At 35.9% G+C, this 22,000-nt stretch overlaps 1 protein-coding gene across 19 annotated transcripts in view; it reads right to left on the reverse strand.

The window, feature by feature from the left end:
- The window catches only part of BMPR1B (bone morphogenetic protein receptor type 1B), a 413,639-nt gene that overhangs the window by 25,209 nt on the left and 366,430 nt on the right, over positions 1–22,000 (reverse strand). For all 19 annotated transcript variants that reach the window (XM_035293292.3, XM_078366787.1, XM_054253133.2 and 16 more), the window contains 4 exons: positions 15,415–15,517; positions 14,478–14,580; positions 3,962–4,058; positions 2,752–2,890 (listed from right to left, as the gene is read on the reverse strand). In XM_035293292.3, the coding sequence (XP_035149183.1) occupies positions 2,752–2,890; positions 3,962–4,058; positions 14,478–14,580; positions 15,415–15,517 (442 nt within the window). The remainder of the gene's footprint in view (positions 1–2,751; positions 2,891–3,961; positions 4,059–14,477; positions 14,581–15,414; positions 15,518–22,000) is intronic.

Raw genomic sequence — 22,000 nt, forward strand, 5'->3', positions numbered from 1 at the left:
TACTTTTAAGAGCCATGCAATTACACTGGGCCACCCCAGATAATCAGAACGAACTCATATCAGGGTCAGCAACCTTTGTTCACTCTTGTCATAGAATGTAAAATTCTAGATATTAGGGCCCAGCTCAGTGGCTCATGCCTGTAATCCCAGCACTTTGGGGAGTTGTGGAAGGAGGATCCCTTGAATCCAGGAGGTTGAAGACCAGCCTGGGCAACACAGCAAAAAAGTATCTCTACAAATAATACGAAAATTAGCCAGGTGTGATAGCACACACCTGTAGTGACAACCTACTTGGGAGGCTGAGGTAGGAGGATTGCTTGAACCTGGGAGGTCAAGGCTACAGTGAGCCAAGATCGCCCCATGACACTCCAGCCTGAGTGACAGAGTGAGACCTTGTCTAAAAAAAAAAAAAAAATCCTGGGATTAGGGGGTGAACATTTTAGGGGGACATACTAGTTATAATGAACATTATAAATTTCATAGTTTATGAAAAAGAACTGCTGATGTACCATGAAGCCATTGAAGCTTGATGGAAATTAGCAAGCAAGTTTATGTGTAGTCCAGCTGTCCCCCTTTTAGGAGCCCAGTGCACCATGAGACATCATGTTTAGTCCACTATATTTCATTCCCAAACAAGGAAACAGGAGCAACAAAGGCACCAAGCAGTTGGGAACCAAATTCATACACAGGGAAATTACTCGATTTAGAGGAAACTTCCCACATTTATTAAAGAAAAATATTTAATTTATAGATCTTAGAAAGCATTGCTCATGTAAGTCTGTGGAGCATTTCCTAACATAAGCAGTTTTGCATCTGCTCTTTTTTTCTAGTAATACATTTTATAATTTAATTAAAGTACTGACAAAATTGGCAATACTTGATATAATAGAAACACCTTATTTCAAAGATAGAAAGTAAGTTATTAAAACATGCAAGGGCCTAAAAATATCACTTCAAAAAAATTTAACTAATTTTAGTTTTTATTTGATTCAACAAATGTTTCTGATCCTCCGAGACCTAAACTTTAATTCTATATTACATTCTTAGATACCAACTTTTTAGTTTGACAGTAAAAATAAAATGCCTGTAAGATACAATAACGAAAACTGTAATTTCAAAAAAGATCACTATTTCATGTACACTGAGAACAACTGAATGTAGAAGGAGTTACAAAGAATCATCACTATTCCAGGACTGTCGTCTTACCTAGTGATTAGATGTTTAGTAGTCTCTAATGTTTAAGCCAATATATAGACAACATTAGAAAACATACAGATATAAATAATGTTGTATACTCTCTGTGGCCTTGAATTAGCCATAGGCACACATGCATGCCCCTTTACACACAAATATATGGCTTGTAGGGTTGCTATGAGAATGAAATGAGAATTTGATTTAGTTTTAAAGGCCAATGTCTGGCCAGGATTGGAAACCAGACAATTTGAGAATGTATGCTCTTAACCATTACATGATGTGAGCCAAATACTACTTTTTGGTATCTAGATTATAGAAACTAGTATTTTTATAGCTATTAAAAGTAGGAGCTGAAAGCTTTTTTAAAACAAATTACTGAACAGCCCCTTTAATGAATCAGCCATTCTACTGGGGATAGAAAGTAAACAAAATGTAACCTCTACCCCCAAAGAGGACAGACTCCACCGACAGACACAGAAACATTACCCCCAATATTATATTATTATATATTGTAACATTATTTTAAATGGCCATTATCAGTAAGAAAAAGAAAATGTTATAACAAAAAATAAACAGACTGGTTTAGTCTGGGGTAACGGAGAAGCTGTCACAGAGGTAAAACATGAGGTAGGTCTTGCGCCATAAGTTGCAGGGCTGTCCAGTAAAGCTATTACATTTACAAAGACATGGATATACGTTGTATTTGAGAAAGATTTACTCAAAGGTGATGCTAAAGCCCAGGCAGCACACTGGAGAGAGGTGGGAGGAGGCATTAGGAAGGCAGGTTGAGTTTAATGTGCCATGCATACCAAGCTGAGAAAGACCTGCAAGTAGTAGTGGGTATTAGGATATTTTACCCAGCAAGTAACATTGCAAGTTCTCTCTCCAAAACCATTACACAGTAATGGGAAAGATAAGTTTGAAGGCAAGAAACAGTGTAAGAACTCAGTTTCAATTCTAAGAGCATCTAATTCATTAATACCAAAAGGGATTTTAGTATTTGTACTTCTCTTTTAGAAAAAAAAATAAGTGTAATACTATTGATTTTCAAATTGTATTTGCTCATATATTCTCTTCAACACTGGCAGAGCTGACCATCAGAAAATGAAACTTGTCCTGAATGGAAAAGCCAGGACTTTACCCTGAAACATAAACCTCACAGCTGAAAAGCAGCCTTCTTCCTTTGTAGAAATACTGAGAACCCTAGTTGGTTGTAATATTTTAGCCTTCAAAAGCCAGGCCAAAGTGCAGTAATGCTACCCTTGTGGAAAACAGAGGGAAGATGGTCCCATGTTTAATGTTTTCTAATCTGCTCTTTATCAGAATGTCAGAGGGTCTGGATTGTAACCATACACCTACATTAAAAAACAATCACCTTACTCTCAATATGTCAAAATGTTATCAGGAAGCCCTGCAGCTGAGATCTGATGTCCAACAGACTGCATAGAGCTTTCTCCTTGTCCAGGGCCGTATCTATTTCAGTAAGTGAAACCCCGTATTTACTGACAGTTCTTTCAGAAACATTTCCTTTAAATTCAAGATATGTTCTTCTCATACCAGCAGAGGGAGGCCTGATCCACTTCCTGAGCTTTGAGACTGCTCAATTAAGTCTCTCAGGGATTCTCCAGGAGGAATGTAAGTTTCATCCTGTTCTAAACCAATGCTGTACCGAGGTCTGGTTTCTTGTCTTTTATACCTAAAGATGGATAGATGAAGATAATTTTAGATAATGAAATGCAATGATGGAGTAAAATATTACAACTAAAACAGTAATCACAGCAGTTTTATTTTAGCACCTAAACGTAATACATTAAATTATTTTATACTCTTATAGTTTCCCAGGTAACACTCATTATTGTTTTGCTAACCTATTTTTAAAAATAAGTTAAATAAACTATGTGTTTTTACTCAGTCTCAACCATCTACAACTTTTCTTCTTTCATTTATTTCAAATTTCATAGATCCAAGCATACTACATTTTATTAGTGTTTCTAAATAGCTTCACTATCACTTCTTAAGATCTTTTCTAAGGTCCCTAATTAATTAAAGATGTAAATTTTTGGTTTACAAAAAACATTATAGCTAACTCTCTCATATACGTTCACGCATGAAGAAATAATAGAAATAAATTTAATCTTTAAAATCTTTGTCAATAATTAAGTTTTCAATTAGAAATGAATTTATTTGAATCAATCTGACCATTTGCAGAGGATCTCAAATGAGTAATAAATTAATAAAAAGGCAAATTACATAAATATAAAGATCTTTAGTATTTCACAATCTAGAAAATAAGTTTATAGGCCATCATTAAAAGTAATTCAGAATTATCAAATTCAACTTTAACAAATGAACTCATTTTAATGATTAATCTAGAAATGATGTTTAAAATCTTTTAATACTAAGAAAATTTTATAGCTCAGAAAATAAGGAATTTAAGCAACTCTTAAATTCAACATGGCTATTTCTCTCCTTAGAATCAAACCTAAATAATAACCAGTCTCTGAATTCTCTAACTACCTTAGTTTCCCTAGGGACAAAATACTTACCTAGGTAGTTTTTAAGTCTGAAGCAGAAATGAGATAGGTATCTATTTGTAACTTCATTTGGACAAACATTTATCAACAATAACAGATATTTCCAGTTAAATATAAGATCTAATTAGGATTTTTAAAAAGCTGTGGTGACAAACACTAACAGGCAAAAGCAGCAGGGTTATAAGGAAGATAATACAAATTAAAAATTTCGCATCTACATGTTAGAAACTTACCGGAAGTAACAGAATAAAATGATAAGGACCAAGAGCAAACTACAGACAGTCACAGATATAAGTAAAGCCTTGTGGTGTATAGGTCCATCAACAAAATCTGAAATTAAAAAGAAAAAGAACCATAATCTAGAGAATTTTTTACCTGAAAATAAGAAAGTGATTCCTGCCTAAAGGCACTTACTAAGTATCTCACACAAGATGTGAAAGATCCTTTTCATACACCCATTAATCAAAAAAAAAAACCCATATATACTAAAAATTAAATAAGTTTGACTAGTGTGAATCATTCTTCCTCCAGGCACTTAATCAATAGCACACATTTCTTCATTTTGGAAGAAACAGGCTCAACACAGGATAAAACTGCAGAAAGAACATGAACAAATAAGTGGATCTATGCACCCACAATATAAACAGGTAGCTCATCTTTATTACAGACCCAGCTCATGAGTTCACAGGCTCTTCTCATGTGGTTTCTGAAGTACTTGACACCATGAATTTGAATTAAAAAGTATCTGTAATTCATGGGACATAAAACATAACTCATAACATTGTACATAAAAGTCATCTTATGAGTAGTAAGAATTACAGGCATGGGAGAGAGATCCAAGATGGCTGATCACTAACAGCTCGGGATTGTAGCTCCCACTGAAACCTCAGATTACAAGAGGACGCCACACTTTCAGACAAATTTTTGTTGCTCACAGACCAGAAGATTCCCAGCAGAGGAGCCCCACGTGTCGCCAGCATGACTCTTCTGGCTGGCGAGGCAGTTTTACCGGTGTCTCGGTGTGGCGGCTCTTGGTGCAGAGTAAACGGGACTGGTTCACCTTCTGACCAATGTTTGGAGCTCCGGGAAGGCAAAGTCGCCTCTTACGGACTCAAGAAAGAAGCCAGACCAGAGATTCCCAGGCAGAAGAGCACCATCAGTCTTAACAACGCTGTTTTGGCCAGCACAGTGGGTTGCTCAGATTCTGGCACTGGGAATCAATAAATTGGATGTCCACTCAGAAACCTAATTAAAAAGGCAGTAATTGTAAAGACGACAGATGGATAAATGTATAATGAAGGGAAGAAACCAGCCTAAAAAGGCTGAGAATACCCAAAATCAGAATGCCTCACCCTCTACAGGGGATTACAGTTCCTCATCAGTAACGGAACAAGGCCTGATGGAGAAGGACTGTGTTCCATTAACACAATTAGGCTTCAGAAAGTGGATGATAAGAAACTTCTGGGAGTTAAAAGAACTTGTTCTAACCCAATGTAAAGAAACTAAGAACTTTGAAAAAAGGTTTGATGAAATGCTAACAAGAATAGACAATATAGAGAGAAACATAAATGAATTAACGAAGTTGAAAAACACAACACGAGAACTTTGCAAAAGATGCACAAGTTTTAATAGTCAAATTGATCAAGCAGAAAAAAGGATATCAGAGGTTGAAGACCAACTTAATAAAATAAAATGAGAAGACAAGATAGAGAAAAAAGGATAAAAAGGAATGAGCAAAGTCTCCAAGAAATATGGGACTATGTGAAAAGACCTAATTTACATTTGATAAGTGTACCTGAATATGACGAAGAGAATGAATCCAAGCTGGAAAATACTCTTCAGGATATTATTCAGGAAAACTTTCCCAACCTAGCAAAGCAGGACAACATTCAAATCCAGGTAATACAGAGAACACCACAAAGATATTCCTCAGGAAGAGCAACCCCAAGGCACATAATCGTTAGATTCACCAGGGTTGAAATGAAAGAGAAAATACTAAGGGCAGCCAGAAAGAAAGGTCGGGTTACCCACAAAGGGAAGCCTATCAGACTTACAGCAGATCTCTCAGCAGAAACCCTACAGGCCAGAAGAGAGTGGGGGCCAATATTCAACATCCTTAAAGAAAAGAACTTTCAGCCCAGAATTTCATATCTGGCCAAACTAAGCTTCACAACTGAAGGAAAAATAAAATCTTTTATTAACAAGCAAGTACTCAGAGATTTGACTACCACCAGGCCTGCTTTACAGGAGCCTCTAAAAGAAGCATTACACATAGAAAGGAACAACCAGTATTAGCCTTTCTAAAAATATGCCAAAAAGTAAAGAGCATCAACATAATGAAGAATTTACATCAACAGATGGACAAAACAGCCAGTTAACATCAAATGGCAGTAATCCTAAATTTAAATTGACTAAATCCCCCAATCAAAAGATACAGCCAAATCCCAACAGTATGCTAGATCCAGACCCATTTCACATGCAAGGATACACAAAGACTCAAAACAAAGGGATGGAGAAAAATTTACCAACCAAATGGAGAGCAAAATTAAATAAATAAATAAATAAATAAAGAGCAGGAGTTGCAATTCTCGCCTCTGATAAAACAGATTTTAAAGCAACAAATATATAATGGTAAAAGGATCAATGCAACAAGAGCTAACGATCCTAACACCCAGATACAAAAGATCTATAAAGAGACTTAGCCTCCCACACAATAATAGTGGGAGACTTCAACATCAATATTAGATAGATCAATGAGACAGAAAACTAATAAGGATATCCAGGACTTGAATTCAGATCAGAACAAGTAAACTTAATAAACATTTATAGAGCTCTCCACTTTATACACATAAAATATACATTCTTGTCAGTACCACATCACACCTACTCATAGGTTTAAATGAAATATTGATCGGCCATTATTAAGCACAATTATTGGCATAAAAGAGATTTTCAATACCCCTTTTTAGTATAAAGCAACATTCCCATTCTCTCTCCCTTTTTCTTCCTTTCTTACTCTCCTTCACTCCTTTTTCTCTTTCCTTCTCTCCTTTATTTAAAAAAAAAATTAAAAAATGTCATGTTATAATGGACAAAAAGAAGTGGACCCCTCAAACATTTCTAAATAGAGAATATATAGCTGTGCATTGTTTTAAACAAAGATGTCCTTCAAAATCTATATTTTTCCTTAAATTGAATATTTTAAAAGAAAATAATATGTTCCATCCAAAGAATGTATGATACTTTTATACAACAAATTATTAAACACTAATCATTTTGTTTTGACTCTAGTTCTTGACAAATAAGATTCCTCAAAGTTTATAAAAATAAGAATGACTTAGCTTTATACAATGCATATTTACTGACTTTAACCCCGAAGATTTTCATTCAAAATACTTTGTTTTTAATAATCATCCCAGGTAAATTTTAGACAGGTGATCTCTGGGACATATTTTCAGAAAACTGACTTAAAACCAGGTGTACCTATATAGTAATAGAATTAGCATCATTCTTATTAAGGGCACCATATACCTTTGAGAGAGTGATGATGACTGTTGTTTAATTTTAAGAGGTAGTATTGTAATTTATGGCTTCAGATGCTATGGACAAGAGGTTTTCCAACTGTACTATATACCTTTAACTATATGGACACCTAAATATTTTGGCTGGGAACATTATTCCACCCAATGAAACTTTGTTTTATTCAAAATTACTGCATATTCCATGAAGAAAAACTGAAAAAGATCAACCAACCAAAATAAAATAAACAAAATCACTACTTCTCACTGCTCAGAAAAAAATTACTGCTAACGGTATCATTTCAATGAAAATGTTCATGAGCAAAATATAATACATACTAATTTATAACTAGATTTTCATTTATAATACTATGAACATTTTCCAGAAAAACATTTTTTTCTGCAACATGATTTTTATATTTTTCTATTGACACATAAAGTATTTTAATACATATATAATAAATAGTGATCAGATGGCATATTTATTATCTCAAACACTATTTCTTTGTGTTAGGAACATTTAATGTCCTCCTAGCTATTTTGAAATTATTATTGCAACAACACTTTTATATATATACATATATAAAAGGAACAACCAGTATTAGCCTTTCTAAAAAGATACCAAAAAGTAAAGAGCATCAACATAATGAAGAATTTACATCAACGAATGGACAAAACAGCCAATTAACATCAAATGTCAGTACTCCTAAATTTAAATCGACTAAATCCCCCAATCAAAAGATACAGCCAAAACCCCAATCAAAAGATACAGCAAAACGGTATGCTAGATCCAGACCCATTTCATATGCAAGGATACACAAAGACTCAAAAGAAAGGGATGGAGAAAGATTTACCAACCAAATGGAGAGCAAAATTAAATAAATAAATATAAAGCAGGAGTTGCAGTGCAATTGGAGTGCCACTGCACCAGGCTGGAATGCAGTGGCACAATCTTAGCTCATTGCAACCTCCACCTTCTGGGTTCAAGTGATTCTGTGCCTCAGCCTCCCGAGTAGCTGAGACTACAGGTGTGAGCAACCATACTCCACTTATTTTTGTATCATTAGTAGAGACAGGGTTTTGCCATGTTGTCCAGGCTAGTCTTGAACTTCTGGCCTCAAGTGACCCTCAGCCTCCCAAAGTGCTGGGATTACAGTTGTAAGCCACTGTGCCCTGCTACAACATGACTTTTAAAATTGTATTATACATGCAATCATCCTAATTAGAAAGTGAATCTCCTACTGTCCTACATTTAGGAGATTCTAAAGATTTTGCCATAAGGCTTTTTGTTATAATATATAAATTTCTGTAATAAACACTCTTACACATGCATCTTTGCACATGCCAATGATTATTTCCTAAATAAGATTCCCAGAAGTAGATCTATTAGTTTAAAGGACATATATTTTAAGTCTTTTCATACATATTGTCAAGTATTCTTTTTAGAAGGTTACATTAATTTCTATTTTACCATCAAGTTGAACATAAATTTTAATTTTGAAATAATTTCAGCCTTACAGAAAAACCATTCTAAGATAAAAGAATTCCAATGTGCCCTTCACCTAGATTTCTCATTGTTAACATTTTACCATTGTTTAAATAATTCTCTTGCTTTCTCAGTGCCTCTCTTTCTCTCAATATTTATATATAATATGCATATATACATTTGAATTCAAATTTTTATTTGTTTACTTATTTGTATGTCTATATTATTTCTGAATCATTTAAAGTTATAGACATAATGCCACTATCCACTTATAAATACTTCAGAGTGTACTTTCTAAGAACAAGGACACTATCTTACTGAACAGTAATGTACTCAAAGGATTAATGCTTGAGAAGATGGATACTCTATTCCCCATGATATGCTTATTTCACATTGCATGCCTGGATCAAAATATCCAGGAGATTAGCATAAACACATACTGAAAATAAATCTTCCAATCCATGAGGATGTTTTTCCATTTGGGTTGTCTCTGATTTCTTTCAACAGTGTTTTATAGTTCTCCTTGTAGAGATCTTTCACCTTCTTGATTAGCTGTATTCCTATGTATTTCATTTTCTTTGTGACTACTGTAAATTGGAGTGTGTTCTTGATGTGACTGTCAGCCTGGACATTATTGGTGTATAGAAATGTTACTGACTAGCCAGGCACGGTGGCTCACACCTATAATCCCAGCAGGCCTCTTTGAGAGGCCAAGGTGCGAATCACTTGAGGTCAGGAGTTTGAGACCAGCCTGGCCAATGTGGCAAAATCCCATCTCTACAAAAATACAAAAATTAGCTGAGTATGATGGTACATGCCTGTTATCCCAGCTACTCAGGAGGCTGAGGCAGGAGAATCGCTTCAATGCAGGAGGTGGAGGTTACAGTAAGCCGAAATCACACCTCTGCACTCCAGCCTGGGCGATTCAGCGAGATTCCATCTCAAAAAAAAAAAAAAAGTTACTGACTAATTTTTGCATATTCATTTTATATCCTTAAACCTTGCTGAACTTGTTTATCAGTTCTAGTAGCCTTTTGGTGGAGTCTTTAGGTTTTTCTAAGTATAGAATCATATCACGAGGGAAAATAGTTTAACTTCTTTTCCTAAGGATGCCTTCTCTTTCTTTCTTTGGTCTCATTGTTCTGACTAGGACTTCCAGTGCTATGTGGAATAGGAGTGTTGCTGTGTATATATCCAAAGGAATATAGATCATTATGCCAAAAGAGACGTGCATCTGTATGTTCACTGCTACACTATTCACAATAACAAAGACATAGAATCAACCTAGCTGCTCATCAATGGTGTACAGGATAAAGAAAATGTGGTACATATACATCATGAAATACTATGCACCATAAAAAAGAATAAAATGACATCCTTTGCAGCAACATGGATGGAGCTGGAGGCCACAGTCCTAAGTAAATTAATGCAGGAACAGAAAACTAAATGCTGCATGTTCTCACTTATAGGTGGGAGCTAAACACTGAGTACACATGGACGTAAACATGGAAATAACAGACACTGTGGACTAATGGGGGTGGGGAGACATGGGTTGAAAAACTACCTATTGGGTACTATACTCACTACCTGGGTCCAGTATACCCATGTAACAGTCTTCACCTGTACCCCATGTATCTAAAAATAAAAGCTGAAATTTCAAAAGAAAAAAGAAATCTTTTAAATATTTTAGAAAAACTTGGGATTATCTATTAAAATCTAAAATCCACTACAAATTTCTTGACCAAACCTCATGATCAATGTTGATTTACTCATCAGTCTAAAATATATATATGTTTAACACCTATTTATGATTTATAATAGTTGCAAATATTATTAAGTAGACTGCATCTGAAAACTCTAAATGGGAGGCCACTAAAACCAGCAGTTTTCATATTAATCAATTAAGAAATGTTCCCAATAATCTAGGAAAAAGGAGTTCAGGAACTTGACATATTACAGCACATGTGTAAAAAGCCATTCAGGCCTCAGAACAAACAGGAATTACATATAATTTGAGCATTCATTGTCTAAAACATGCTGCTTAGTAAATCTTGAAAATAATCTGTAAGCTCTTAATGTTATGCAGGCTAAAATTTAATGCAATAAATTGCCTTAATAAATGTCTTCCTCCATTCCCCTCTCTCTTAGGTTATATAAAGAGTTAAAAATAAATCCAAGATGTCACAATACCTCAGCCAGTGAAAGCACAACTCACAATATTTTTATACAGATAGAGGCATCCAAACACTGTAGCACACAATTATGTTAAGACTGCCACTGGAAACTTAGCTTACATGCATTTCCAATTTAAAGATAACAAAAGCCTGATTTTGCCAAAATTTTAGATTTTAGGAGAATGCTAGATACTCAACCAAAACTAGAACTATCCACATAATCACAATGTATTATCAGCATATGAACACAGAACACTTTTCCATTCCCATGATACAATTTTACTAAAACTCCAAGCTTCACTGCCTTTTATTTTCCATGTAAATGCAAGATACAGGATACACCCTGAGCTGCTAGAACACTGTTTATTACTTATCTTACTATATTTCTGATTTATGAGAACAATGAGACCAGAAGGATCAAGGATTCTTTCCTTACTATCAAGCACTTTATTTAAGGTTAGCATTACCTTCCCATTTCCCTTTTATTTACCCCATAACCCTATCCGCAGCAGCCTCCTTGTCTTCTCACATGAATAGGTGATCCCTATCAATAAACCTTTTGTTTCTGCTGGTCACACTGGTCGTTTTAATCTGCCATTACCTGTGCTCAGAGCACTAACAATGTAAACATTCAAGCCACAGCTAGAGTCTCAGAAAGTGAACAGCTCCAGATAAGAGCAGGAAAAGAGCAGAGACCACATCTGTCAGCTCTCTCCAGGACAGCAGATTTCTACCTATGCTGTCACTCCCACTGCTCTGGGAAGTAGAACTGAGAACTCTCAGGGGAAGTCTTGTTCACTCTGAGAGTCAAGTTCAGAATCACCAGTGGTTTCATACCAAAATTGCATCATGTCACGACTGTCTCCTCTCTGATAACTAGTTTCATAACTGCCTAAAATGCCAGGACTGTTTTTATGAGACTAGAAGATGGTTCACAAATGCAGCAAGAAATAGAAGAAAAACATCATATAGCTAGAAAGCAAAATATCTAGTACAATTTCAATCAAACTGTGCATGTGTATATGGTGGAGGCAAAAAAAAAAAAAAAGCAGCATACGGCTATGTAAAAACATCTGTGCTCTTGGTCTATAATCTGCAGCGACATTTACTTGACCCCTAAACAACTGGGCCAAAAAGGTAAGAATCTGCAGAGACTTTGCAACTAAGAACTGCCTGAGTAGAGTCTGCAGAGACCTTGCCGAGGCACTGGCAAAGCAGTGGAATCTGGAAAGATTCCTGAGGTATCCACCTGAGATCCTCAGGGCTCAAAGCAATGCATTCTAATGCTACTAAACTCCTCCAAAGCCAGCCACTTTACACAATGCTCAACAGAGTCCACCAGCCACTCCTGCATCCCCACGTCCACACTGCCCTAGACCAAGAACTTGTCTCTCATAGTTCCTACCCTCCTTTTCTAAGCCTTTTCACTCTGCCCTTTGAAGTTTTGTCTTTCTAAATCCCCACATCCTCCTCAGATAATGCTCTCTCACCTTCAGACTCCCAACTGGAATCTGACCCCATCTCTCTTTTCTTATTTATTTAAAATATTTTTTTAGAGAGTGCCCAATTATGTCGTCCAGGTTGAACTGCAGTGGCATGACTGTAGCTCAATGTAACCTCAAAGTTCTAGGCTCAAGTGATCCTCCCACCTTAGCCTCCCTAGTAGCTACTGCTACAAATGTATATCACCACACCTAGATCATTAAAACAATTTTTTTTGGTAGAGATGGAGTCTTGCTATGTTGCCCAGGGTGGTCCTCCCACCTCAGACTTCCAAAGTGCTGAGATTACAAGTGTGAACCACTGTGCTCAGCTCCCATCTCTCTTAATTATGAGATTTTCTCTAACCAGCCATGCTGTTTCATACTCCTGTATTTTGCAAATGCTTCTCAAATATTTCAAACCAAACCTCTGCACTTACTACTCCATCTGTTTAGTATCACTGCTACTTATAGGTTATGCAAACTCAAAGTTAATAAACCTCTCCCATGCTGTGTTTTCCTTATCTTTGAAGCGGGAAGAACAATTCTATGTACCTCGCAGGGCTGCTATGAGGCTAAAATGGATTAACTAATGTAATCCTTGGCAGAATGTTTGGCTAATGTTAGCCATTTAAATTTTAAAATTTTTATACTTAGCCTATCCTGTCTTATCCACTTAGCACACTGTTGTTCATCCTTAAAGTCTTGTTCAGGTATCACTTCTAGGAAGCTGTCTGACAACCTCCTCCCCCAGGCAGAGCCAGCACTCACTCTATTATGTCCTTAATACACTTTATAATCTAGCTCTACTACTGAGATATTCCCGAACAAATATAGTTATTGATATGATTCTCTCTTACATTCTAATGTAAACTTCTGCAGAGGAATAATTTTCTTCATTCATTTCTGTATTCCTAACACCTAGCATGTTGCCTGCCAAAATTTAAAAAAAATTGCCTGTGAAACTTTGATGTGAATTATTATTAACCAATCTCGTATAGCTTTCCAGGCTAGAGCAGGAACAAATCTTATAAAATGTTATCAAAGTCACAAAATTCTAGTTGGGTGTGGTGGTGCGCACCTGTTTTCCCAGTTACTGGGGAGGCTGAGGTGGGAGGACTGCCTGAGCCCAGGAGGTAGAGGTTGCAATGAACTATGATCACACCACTGCACTCCAGCCTGGGTGACAGAGCAAGAACCTGTCTCCAAAAAAATATATAAAATTATATATATATATTTTTTACATATATATATTATATACATTTTTGGAGACAGGGTCTTGTTCTGTCATGAGAGAAGAGAGATAGAGACGGAGAGAGAGAAGACAAAGTCATGAAATTCCATTATATTTTGTTGAAAAGTTTTTCTCAAGAAATAAAATCAATCATGAAAAATCACTTGAAATAACTTAGATAAGATTCAGGACTTAAAACTCTGTAACAACCACACAAAAAAAGTGTGTGTGTGTGTGTGTGTGTGTGTGTGTGTGTGTGTGTGTGTGTGTGTTAACAGCACAGAGGAGAAAGGGAATATAAGAGCTATTGCAAACGAAAGGTCTCTTGGGACGCAATGTTTGTCATTTTAAAGGAGCAGCACTTAAATGGATAAGTTTTGAAACTAAACTTTTAGGCATCTTCCCCATTTTATCAGTATGTTGATATGCTTTGACTAAAAACTGTTACTCTAGCATAAACAAAAGGAAATGCCATACAGCAAATAATGTTTAATTTCGTCCTTTATATGTTCTTTACTTTTAAAATAAATGTACCCTAATGGTAGTTTTGAGGTGAACTGCAACTTCTGAATAACTTTCAGGGAGAAGCATAGTGTGCTATTGCCTACCTCCTCTAGGAATAGCAATTTTCTGAACAGAAGTGGGAAAAAATCATAAAAGTGAAATCACATATGACTGTTTTCCCACAAACTACTTGCACATGTCTTTGAATGATGGTTCTCTGTCATCTGGCTTCAGCGCTCTGCTCCAACAGTAGAAGATGGTATAGGTAGATTGAGAGAGAATGATTCTAGTTTTCAGCTTTTATTTTCATTATAGTGAATGACTTTCCAGCCTGGAAGCCTTCCTCCCTTACCTCTGTTTTTCAATGGAGGCAGTGTAGGGTGCAGGTCTTTATTACATTCATTCCTTTCTGTGCAACATTCAATTGATCTTCTTTGATGAGGAATGGGAGTGTCCTATAATTGAACCCAAACAGCTATTAGTGAGTTTTTTCTAAATTTTAAAGTTACATCATCTAAAACTATTTAGAAAAGTAATTTAAAATTCTAATAATTTTACCCAAATACCTTAAATATGTTCTCTTCTATAAGGTAATTTATTTCAAGTTACCATGTATTATCTTATCGCAACTTTTGCATTTCAACAAAATTACTACTATATTTCTAATAAAACTGGATAAACTGAGGAAGGCAGCTTGGATTCATGCAACAAGCTAAATTGGATTTTGATGAAGATCCTCTAAAGGGACACTAAGCAAGAAGTTAACAGCAAAAATAAAAATAATATTTGACTTCAAAATGAAGGAAGAATTGTCCAATGGAAGATTTCAGTTTTCTAAATTACAATCACGTGTCACTTAAAGACAGGGATATGTTGTAGGAAACCTGTTATGGGGTGATTTTGTCATTGTGAGATCATCATAGAGTGCACATGCATAAACCCTAATGGTACAGCCTACTACATACCTATGCTCTAAGATAAAGGCTGTTACTCCTAGGGTAAAAATCTGTACAGCATGTCACTGAACTTAATACTACAGGCAGGTAAGGCACAATAGTAACCATTTGTGTATCTAAATATAAAAATGGTATAGTCAAAATATGGTGCTATATTATAAGACTACCATTCACTGTCATCATACCTGCCTCTATTGCTGACTTAATTGTTTTTGTGCAGCACATGACTATACTAAAAATGGGCTGGCCAAGAAAAAGAATGGTTTTGTCTTGCTTGAAAGTGGTTGGAAGTCTAGCTGATGAAAGGTTACAGAATCAAGTTTTCTTTCTTACCCGACACTGAAAATCGGAGCCTTCTAGTCCTAGGCATCCAGAAGTGACCACAGGCATCCCAGAGTCATCCTCTTCTATCATCGTGAAACAATATCCGTCTGTGCTGAAGACCAAACAGGCAAAGTGAGAAACGGCGTGTGTGTGAGTCGGTGTGTATGTGTGTATGTATGTGACTAGATGTGTGTCATTTATTTTATCGTAACAAGTAGAATGTCAATAATCTGTTAAGAGAATCCAAAAACTTCATTTTATAAAAGTGGATTTGATAATCATAAAAACATTTTGTAATATCTCTTTTGTCCAGAAACTTGTGAGAAAGGAGCCAACATTCCCATATAACATATAACATTAATTACCATGAACCACATAGATGTAAATTACTCAACACTTATTTTGGCCCTTCACAGATAATACTTTTCCAGACAAACTCTGTGAGGAAGGTAGCACTACTGTTGCTTTTTATATGAGGAAACTGAGGCTCAGAGGGCTTGAGTAACTTCCAAAGGTCTTACAATTAGTGAGGAGTGCAACAGCTGGAATCCAGGCAGGTGACTGGTTATCCTGTTCTACTTGTTCTGAGATAGTGAAGTACATTTATTTCTTATCAAAGCACAAAAACTAAAGACAGGTAGGAGTTGGGAACAAGCATAGCATAACTGAGATTCTGTCATTTAGAACCTCTGCTTCTGGGATGTCCTGTCATATGAAGAAATTAAGTTTTGTTGTAAGAAGTATGGGCTTCGTTTGGAGGTGGGGTAAAGATAAGCCACAGAAAGAAGGGTTCTTGATAAGACAGTGGAGAGGAAGGAAAATTTTAAATTCTGTAATGTTTTCTAGATTAAAAATAACTTTCACTTGTTCTGTGTCATTTAATTCTCTCAACAAAAAGAAGAAGAAGAAAGTATTATTATTCCTATTTTACAGATGAGGAAATCAAAGTTATAAAAGGGTGGTAAACTAATACAAGGTCAAAAGACAAACAGTTACAGAATTGGGCCTTGAATCAAGGGCCTCTCACTTCACCACGTGCTTTCCACTATGCCCTTTAGGACTAAAATAAAAAACAAATCTGTTATACATAGAACTATTTGTAAACAGACATAATATCTTCAAAAGTTTGGGTGATGAATGCCAGCAGACTCCCAATATAAGTCATAAACCAGCACTGAATGCCTTTAGAAATAAAGTACTAAACTATATGTCCATCCTTTCCTCATACATATGCATGTTCAGCATCTGACAGATATGGCAATGTAATCCTAAGAGGTCATGGGAAGAAAACTCTGAGAATGGCACTAGCCATGATTTGTGGGTTTATCTATTCTGTCTTAGTGGTAGCAGCATTCTGCTATATGTGGGCTCTTCAGTTATTATCAACACCCTCAGAATTGTTTACTTGTCTTATAAGCCTCAAGTGATACAAAATACTTCACTTTATAAGAGCCAGCACAACAAAATTCAAACATACTAATGAATGGCTAAAAGGGCCAATGATAAATCTCTCTCTTAGACCAAGGTCAAAAAGCCTGAATATTGTTGTGGAAGAAAGACTGTCTCTAAACAGCCCATGCCTTGAACTCTTCGAGCCTTTTTTACCAATTTATTGAAACTTCTATAAAAATGTAAAACATGTGAACACTGAAGGGAATAATTAAAATATCTGTTCCTTAGAAATTTACTTTAAACAATATATACAAGTAATACCTGTGACATTTTTATTCTTTTCCTTCACATTTAGACTACATGTAACTTACATTTCTCATCAAAATCAAAATTCAAAAATTGTCAGAAATTATAGTCATCCTAATTTTATGATATCAGGAAGGCATAGGGGCTAGAAAAGTCAATACCCTAAATTAAATCTAAAGAGTAATTTCTCCTTATCATGGGTTCTTCTTACTCAAAATATGAGTAAATAGAAATGTACTTCTAGGCAACTTTTAAGAATTAAAAAAAAGGCATAGAAAAAGCTGGTAAAGCTACTGTCAAGTCACTGCTACAATGTCCTAGGAAAACAAAGAAACATCAGAGAGAGTAAATTAAAGCTATAAAAATACACACTCCTGTGTCTGCAAAGAGAGAGGAGCTAAAAACATAAAGAGGGAAGAGGGAAGGGAACCCTGAGAAAATAGTCCATGCCCCATAAGTCATAAATTCAGAAAGGAATCAAATATTTAGTTGAAAGATAAAAAAGGAGGTTTGATACCCATATCAATGGCCTATCAGCTGCCACAATGCAAATGAATTTATACTCTTCTCACTGACATTGCTCACTAGCCAGGAACTTCAACTGGAAACCAGCAGTACAATTACAGAAGTTCAAGAATTACTTGAAACTTTCAACCTTCAAGCAAGCACACACGGAAACAAAGCTATGTTCCGGAGTCAAAGCTAATCATTTTTGCCCATCTCTAAGAAATGGCTACAAGCTGTCACAATTAACTCTTACTATTGGCCTGTGTGAACATTCTGCTGCCTGGTTGCCATGTTTAAGCTTAGTTTTATATACAGATTGTTACCCTTTTTACCAGAGTGTTGGAAGTGATAAAAAGATGAGATGAAGAATCAAGAAGGAAATAAAAGTAGAAATAATTTTAAACAAAATTGAAAATAGTGAGATATAAACATGAACATAGGATGAATCACGGAACTATAGTAATGATTATGAATGAAATAAAAGATGGTTGATGTAACATTTCAAAAATGCTGTCCCTGTGTTATAGACAAAGAAAAGTGATAGCAAAATAAAACAGTAGTTGAGTATACAAGGTACTCAGTCATCAGGGCTAAATGCCTCTTGACAAAACGTTAATTCACGAAAAAGCAAAGCACTTGAGAATTTAAAGACTGCGTGAAGTCAAAGCAGTGATAATACAAGTCTTGTTTTTCTTGAAGAGGATTCAGGGAGGAAGAAAAAGAATATGAAAAAAAAAAGTAAAACAAAACAGAAACAACTTTGTTACAATTCTTGGATGATTATACAGGTTCCAGGTTCTTTAAGTTTTCCAAATACTCCAAAAGAAAAGGACTCTGTGGAGGGAACATCTAGAAAAATCTTCAGCCGTTTAACTACTTCAATAGATTTTCAGTGTGCCCAGGTGAACATACACTTGTAAGAAAGGTGTCTACCTGTTTTAAAGCTTCAAGGGACCAAGTGGGAGTCTTTCTAGGTAGATAGGTATTCAGAAAGTGGGTGCATTTATTATGGTCAAAAATTTATTTCTCTTATTACAGTCAAAATAGATTTATAATATAGCCTTCTGGAACCCAATTCATTCATTAGTTGTCATAGAATGGTTAGAAGTCAATTTTATAAGGTATCTAAAACTGAATTGATAGCATCTTTACTTAACATGAGTATAGTGTTTACAAGGTTTACCCAAACTTTGGTCCCTTTAATTCTGTTCTTCCACTAAGATCTTATGTTTTTCCACTGCAAACCCCAGGGTTGTTCATATCGCCACCACCGTGGAGGAGAGAATACTGCAGAACTTTTCCTCTAACAGTTTAGATCTTTATAAAGACTCATTTAACTGTAAAACAATGTTTTAAAATATTAGTTAAAAATAGTTTATCTGCTCGGTTCAATCAAGTGATAGGAAATTTGAAAGCATTATATTTATATGATGGGTACATCTGGCTGGAAAGATTAACAGTTTCCCTAAAACAACTCTTAAATTTATTTTTAATTTCTTTCACATTTCAGTCAGAATTGATTTTTAAAAGTTAACTAATTTTAAGTCACCTGTAAACACGTTCTTGAGAAGATCTTGTCTTCTAAAATATCTTCTCTCACTCAAGGGAATAGAGTCAGTTTTCCGTTTTTGTCACAAGGTAAATGCAAAGATACACATAACTTTTAGAATTATCATTTAAATGGTGCAGATTTTTAGTCTATTAACTAAAAGAGCTGAAAGCTGCTCATAGCTCTGTTAACAGTGGTACGTTTTACACTTGTCAAGCATACTATGACCCAAGCAGAGTTGGGTGCTGAGTATACAAGGGTACATTTTGAGGAACTCTTAGTCTACAAAGGCCACAAATCCTGGAAAAGAGAAAAGTCATTCAACTTCCAGGAGCAGGGACAGACATTGTAAGCTACGTAAGTGTTTTCTACTAAGTTGTGAAGTAAGCAAAGAAGAATGCTAAGTAGCAGTAATTACCAAAGTAATGGAATCCTATCTTTTTTCCCTCTATCATCTTGGATGGATGGATTCCCATAGCAGTGGAGAGAATACGGTGTGAAATATATATGGGTCTACTTTCCCCTTCCTTGGCTTTCCTTCTGAGGGGCACATATTCGGAGAAGGTGAAGTTCCAACATTAATGACAAAGTACCAATGTGAGAAATGCCCTTTTTATTTTATCCTCAAGATCATGTAACAATCAGACATCCTTCTCTGGCACCCTTATCAAATGATTTAGTTGTGTTTATTTTTTCTATGCGGTACAAGATTTTTTGAAATTGTCTCAGTTATTATATTCAACCAGCACTAATATAAATCACCCAAGGCAAACCCTCACCATATCTCACCTTGATGGCTCTGAGAGCCTTCCAGCAGGACTTCCCGTCTCCTCTCCGGACTCCAACCCGTTCCATACAGCACGGCCTGAGAAACCTTACATTTTTTTTGTCTAGTGGTTCTCTCGGAATAATTTTAAAGTGCTCTGCACTATCACCTTCTATTAACTCCAACAACAAACGGGCCATCTAATATTCTCACTGATGATTAATGAGAGGCACAAAAGGTGAGTTATTCCTTATAAGAGCCTCCATATGTGAATTTAAAATCACAGCCTTTTACAACTGAATGAGAAGTTCTAATGAAGAACCCACCATTCTCTTAGGTGCAATGGTTTGAAATCAACATCTTCTACTGGAAAAAAAATAATTGTATAGATCAATGTTTAAATAGTCTGAGCACCAGTGGGGGGGGAAACCCTGGATAGTTTATGATGACATTAGGTATGGAAGATAAAATGTGCGAACAAACTAGAACAATGCACTCTTAAATCCTCTGAGACCTTAGGTCAGGAGCACCTGTTTGAAAACACACCACCACACTCAGCAAGAGGTTTAAGAAGCCTGCATTAACACAAACTTTGTAAAAAGGCTCACAGTCCCTAAGCTTTCCTTTCTCCCTGCTGTGACTGTTCAGGATATATAGTTGAAGACTTACCTAATTCCTCACTTAAGCAGCCTGGTGTCATCTGCATATCCTTTGTGCTAACATGTAATTTGATTTATTACATCTGTCAACCCTGAAAACTTCCCAGGCAGGAGAATTCTTGGTAAGAAACCAGTAAGATAAGTAAAGAAGTACTAAAGATTGTCTTTGAAGAAAAGAGTCAAAAATAAGTTTTTAAAAAGCATAACATGTGTGAGGAGGAGGAGGAGGAGGAACTTGAGACAGGTGGTGAGAGCAAGACAAAATGATGATTACAGACCACATCAAGTAAAACAAGGAATGATATGTAAAGCCAGATTTGATTATGTGGAGAAAAAAATATATAAACCAGGCCCAGATAACACTTGCTAGGAGAGGAAAAACAGAACAATGGCATGCTAAAAGCTATGTAAGAAGAGTTACTCAAGGAGACTGTAGCACTGAAGGCATGCAAGGATGGTCTGTGGTCCTAAGAGTAGAATCTGGAAATGAAACTGGATGGAGTACAACGCAAAGTGACACATGGAAAGATATTTAGAAAACAGACGCTATCTCAAGAGAGACAGGACAATGGCTTTACCCCCTACTTTGAAATATAGATATTAAAAAAGGCTCTTATTTGTTTGTACTGCATCTTCTAATGTGAATGTCATGAGCAATGGAAATGGCATGGATTTTGGAAGCAGCCATATCTGAACCTGACAGAGATCAAGCCAAGAATGACTCTGGCCTTGGAGAAAGCTGGTGGCATAACTGATGGTACTGAAAAAGAGTTTACAAGCCTCTAAAACCTTGCATATGTCCGCTAAATTAGAATGTGGGATTTCAGGTTCTCTTTTAAGTAGGATTCACTCTTGCCTCCTTTTGGATTGTTCTCTTCAGGAAGGTGAAAGTGATAACAAACATGAAACCTACCAAAACATTCAGTTTGGCTAAGATCTGGGTGGTACAAGGCCTCAGGCCAGACAATTTAGACCAGCCTTTTCCTAAGATACACATTAGAAAACACAACCCTATCCTTTAAACGGTTTTACCTAGAAGGGTAACACTTAGTGCAGTATTACTCAAGGTGTGTTCGCCTGCAGGTCAGCAAACTGCTTGCTACTCATCTGTGAAAGGAGGAATTTGAAAATGAAAACTTGTGGGGTCCAAAGTGGCTCCCGCCGGAGGTCGTGGCGCTTGCGAAGGTGAGGTCATGAGTTCAAGGCTAACCCGAGCAACCTCATAAGCTCAAACTGATTGGCAAAAAAAAAAAAAAGAAAATGAAAACTTTTATAGCAATTTAAAGGAACAAATTTATGTCTGTTGAAGGTAAATAATAGCCAATAAAAATGGAGTTTTGCAAGTATTTTTAAAACTAATGTCTAAGAATTTGTTTTTTGTTATCTTTTAGAAATGTATCAGTATACAATTTAGTG

The sequence above is a fragment of the Callithrix jacchus genome, chromosome 3, assembly GCF_049354715.1.
Source record: "Callithrix jacchus isolate 240 chromosome 3, calJac240_pri, whole genome shotgun sequence".
Lineage (NCBI taxonomy): Eukaryota > Metazoa > Chordata > Mammalia > Primates > Cebidae > Callithrix > Callithrix jacchus.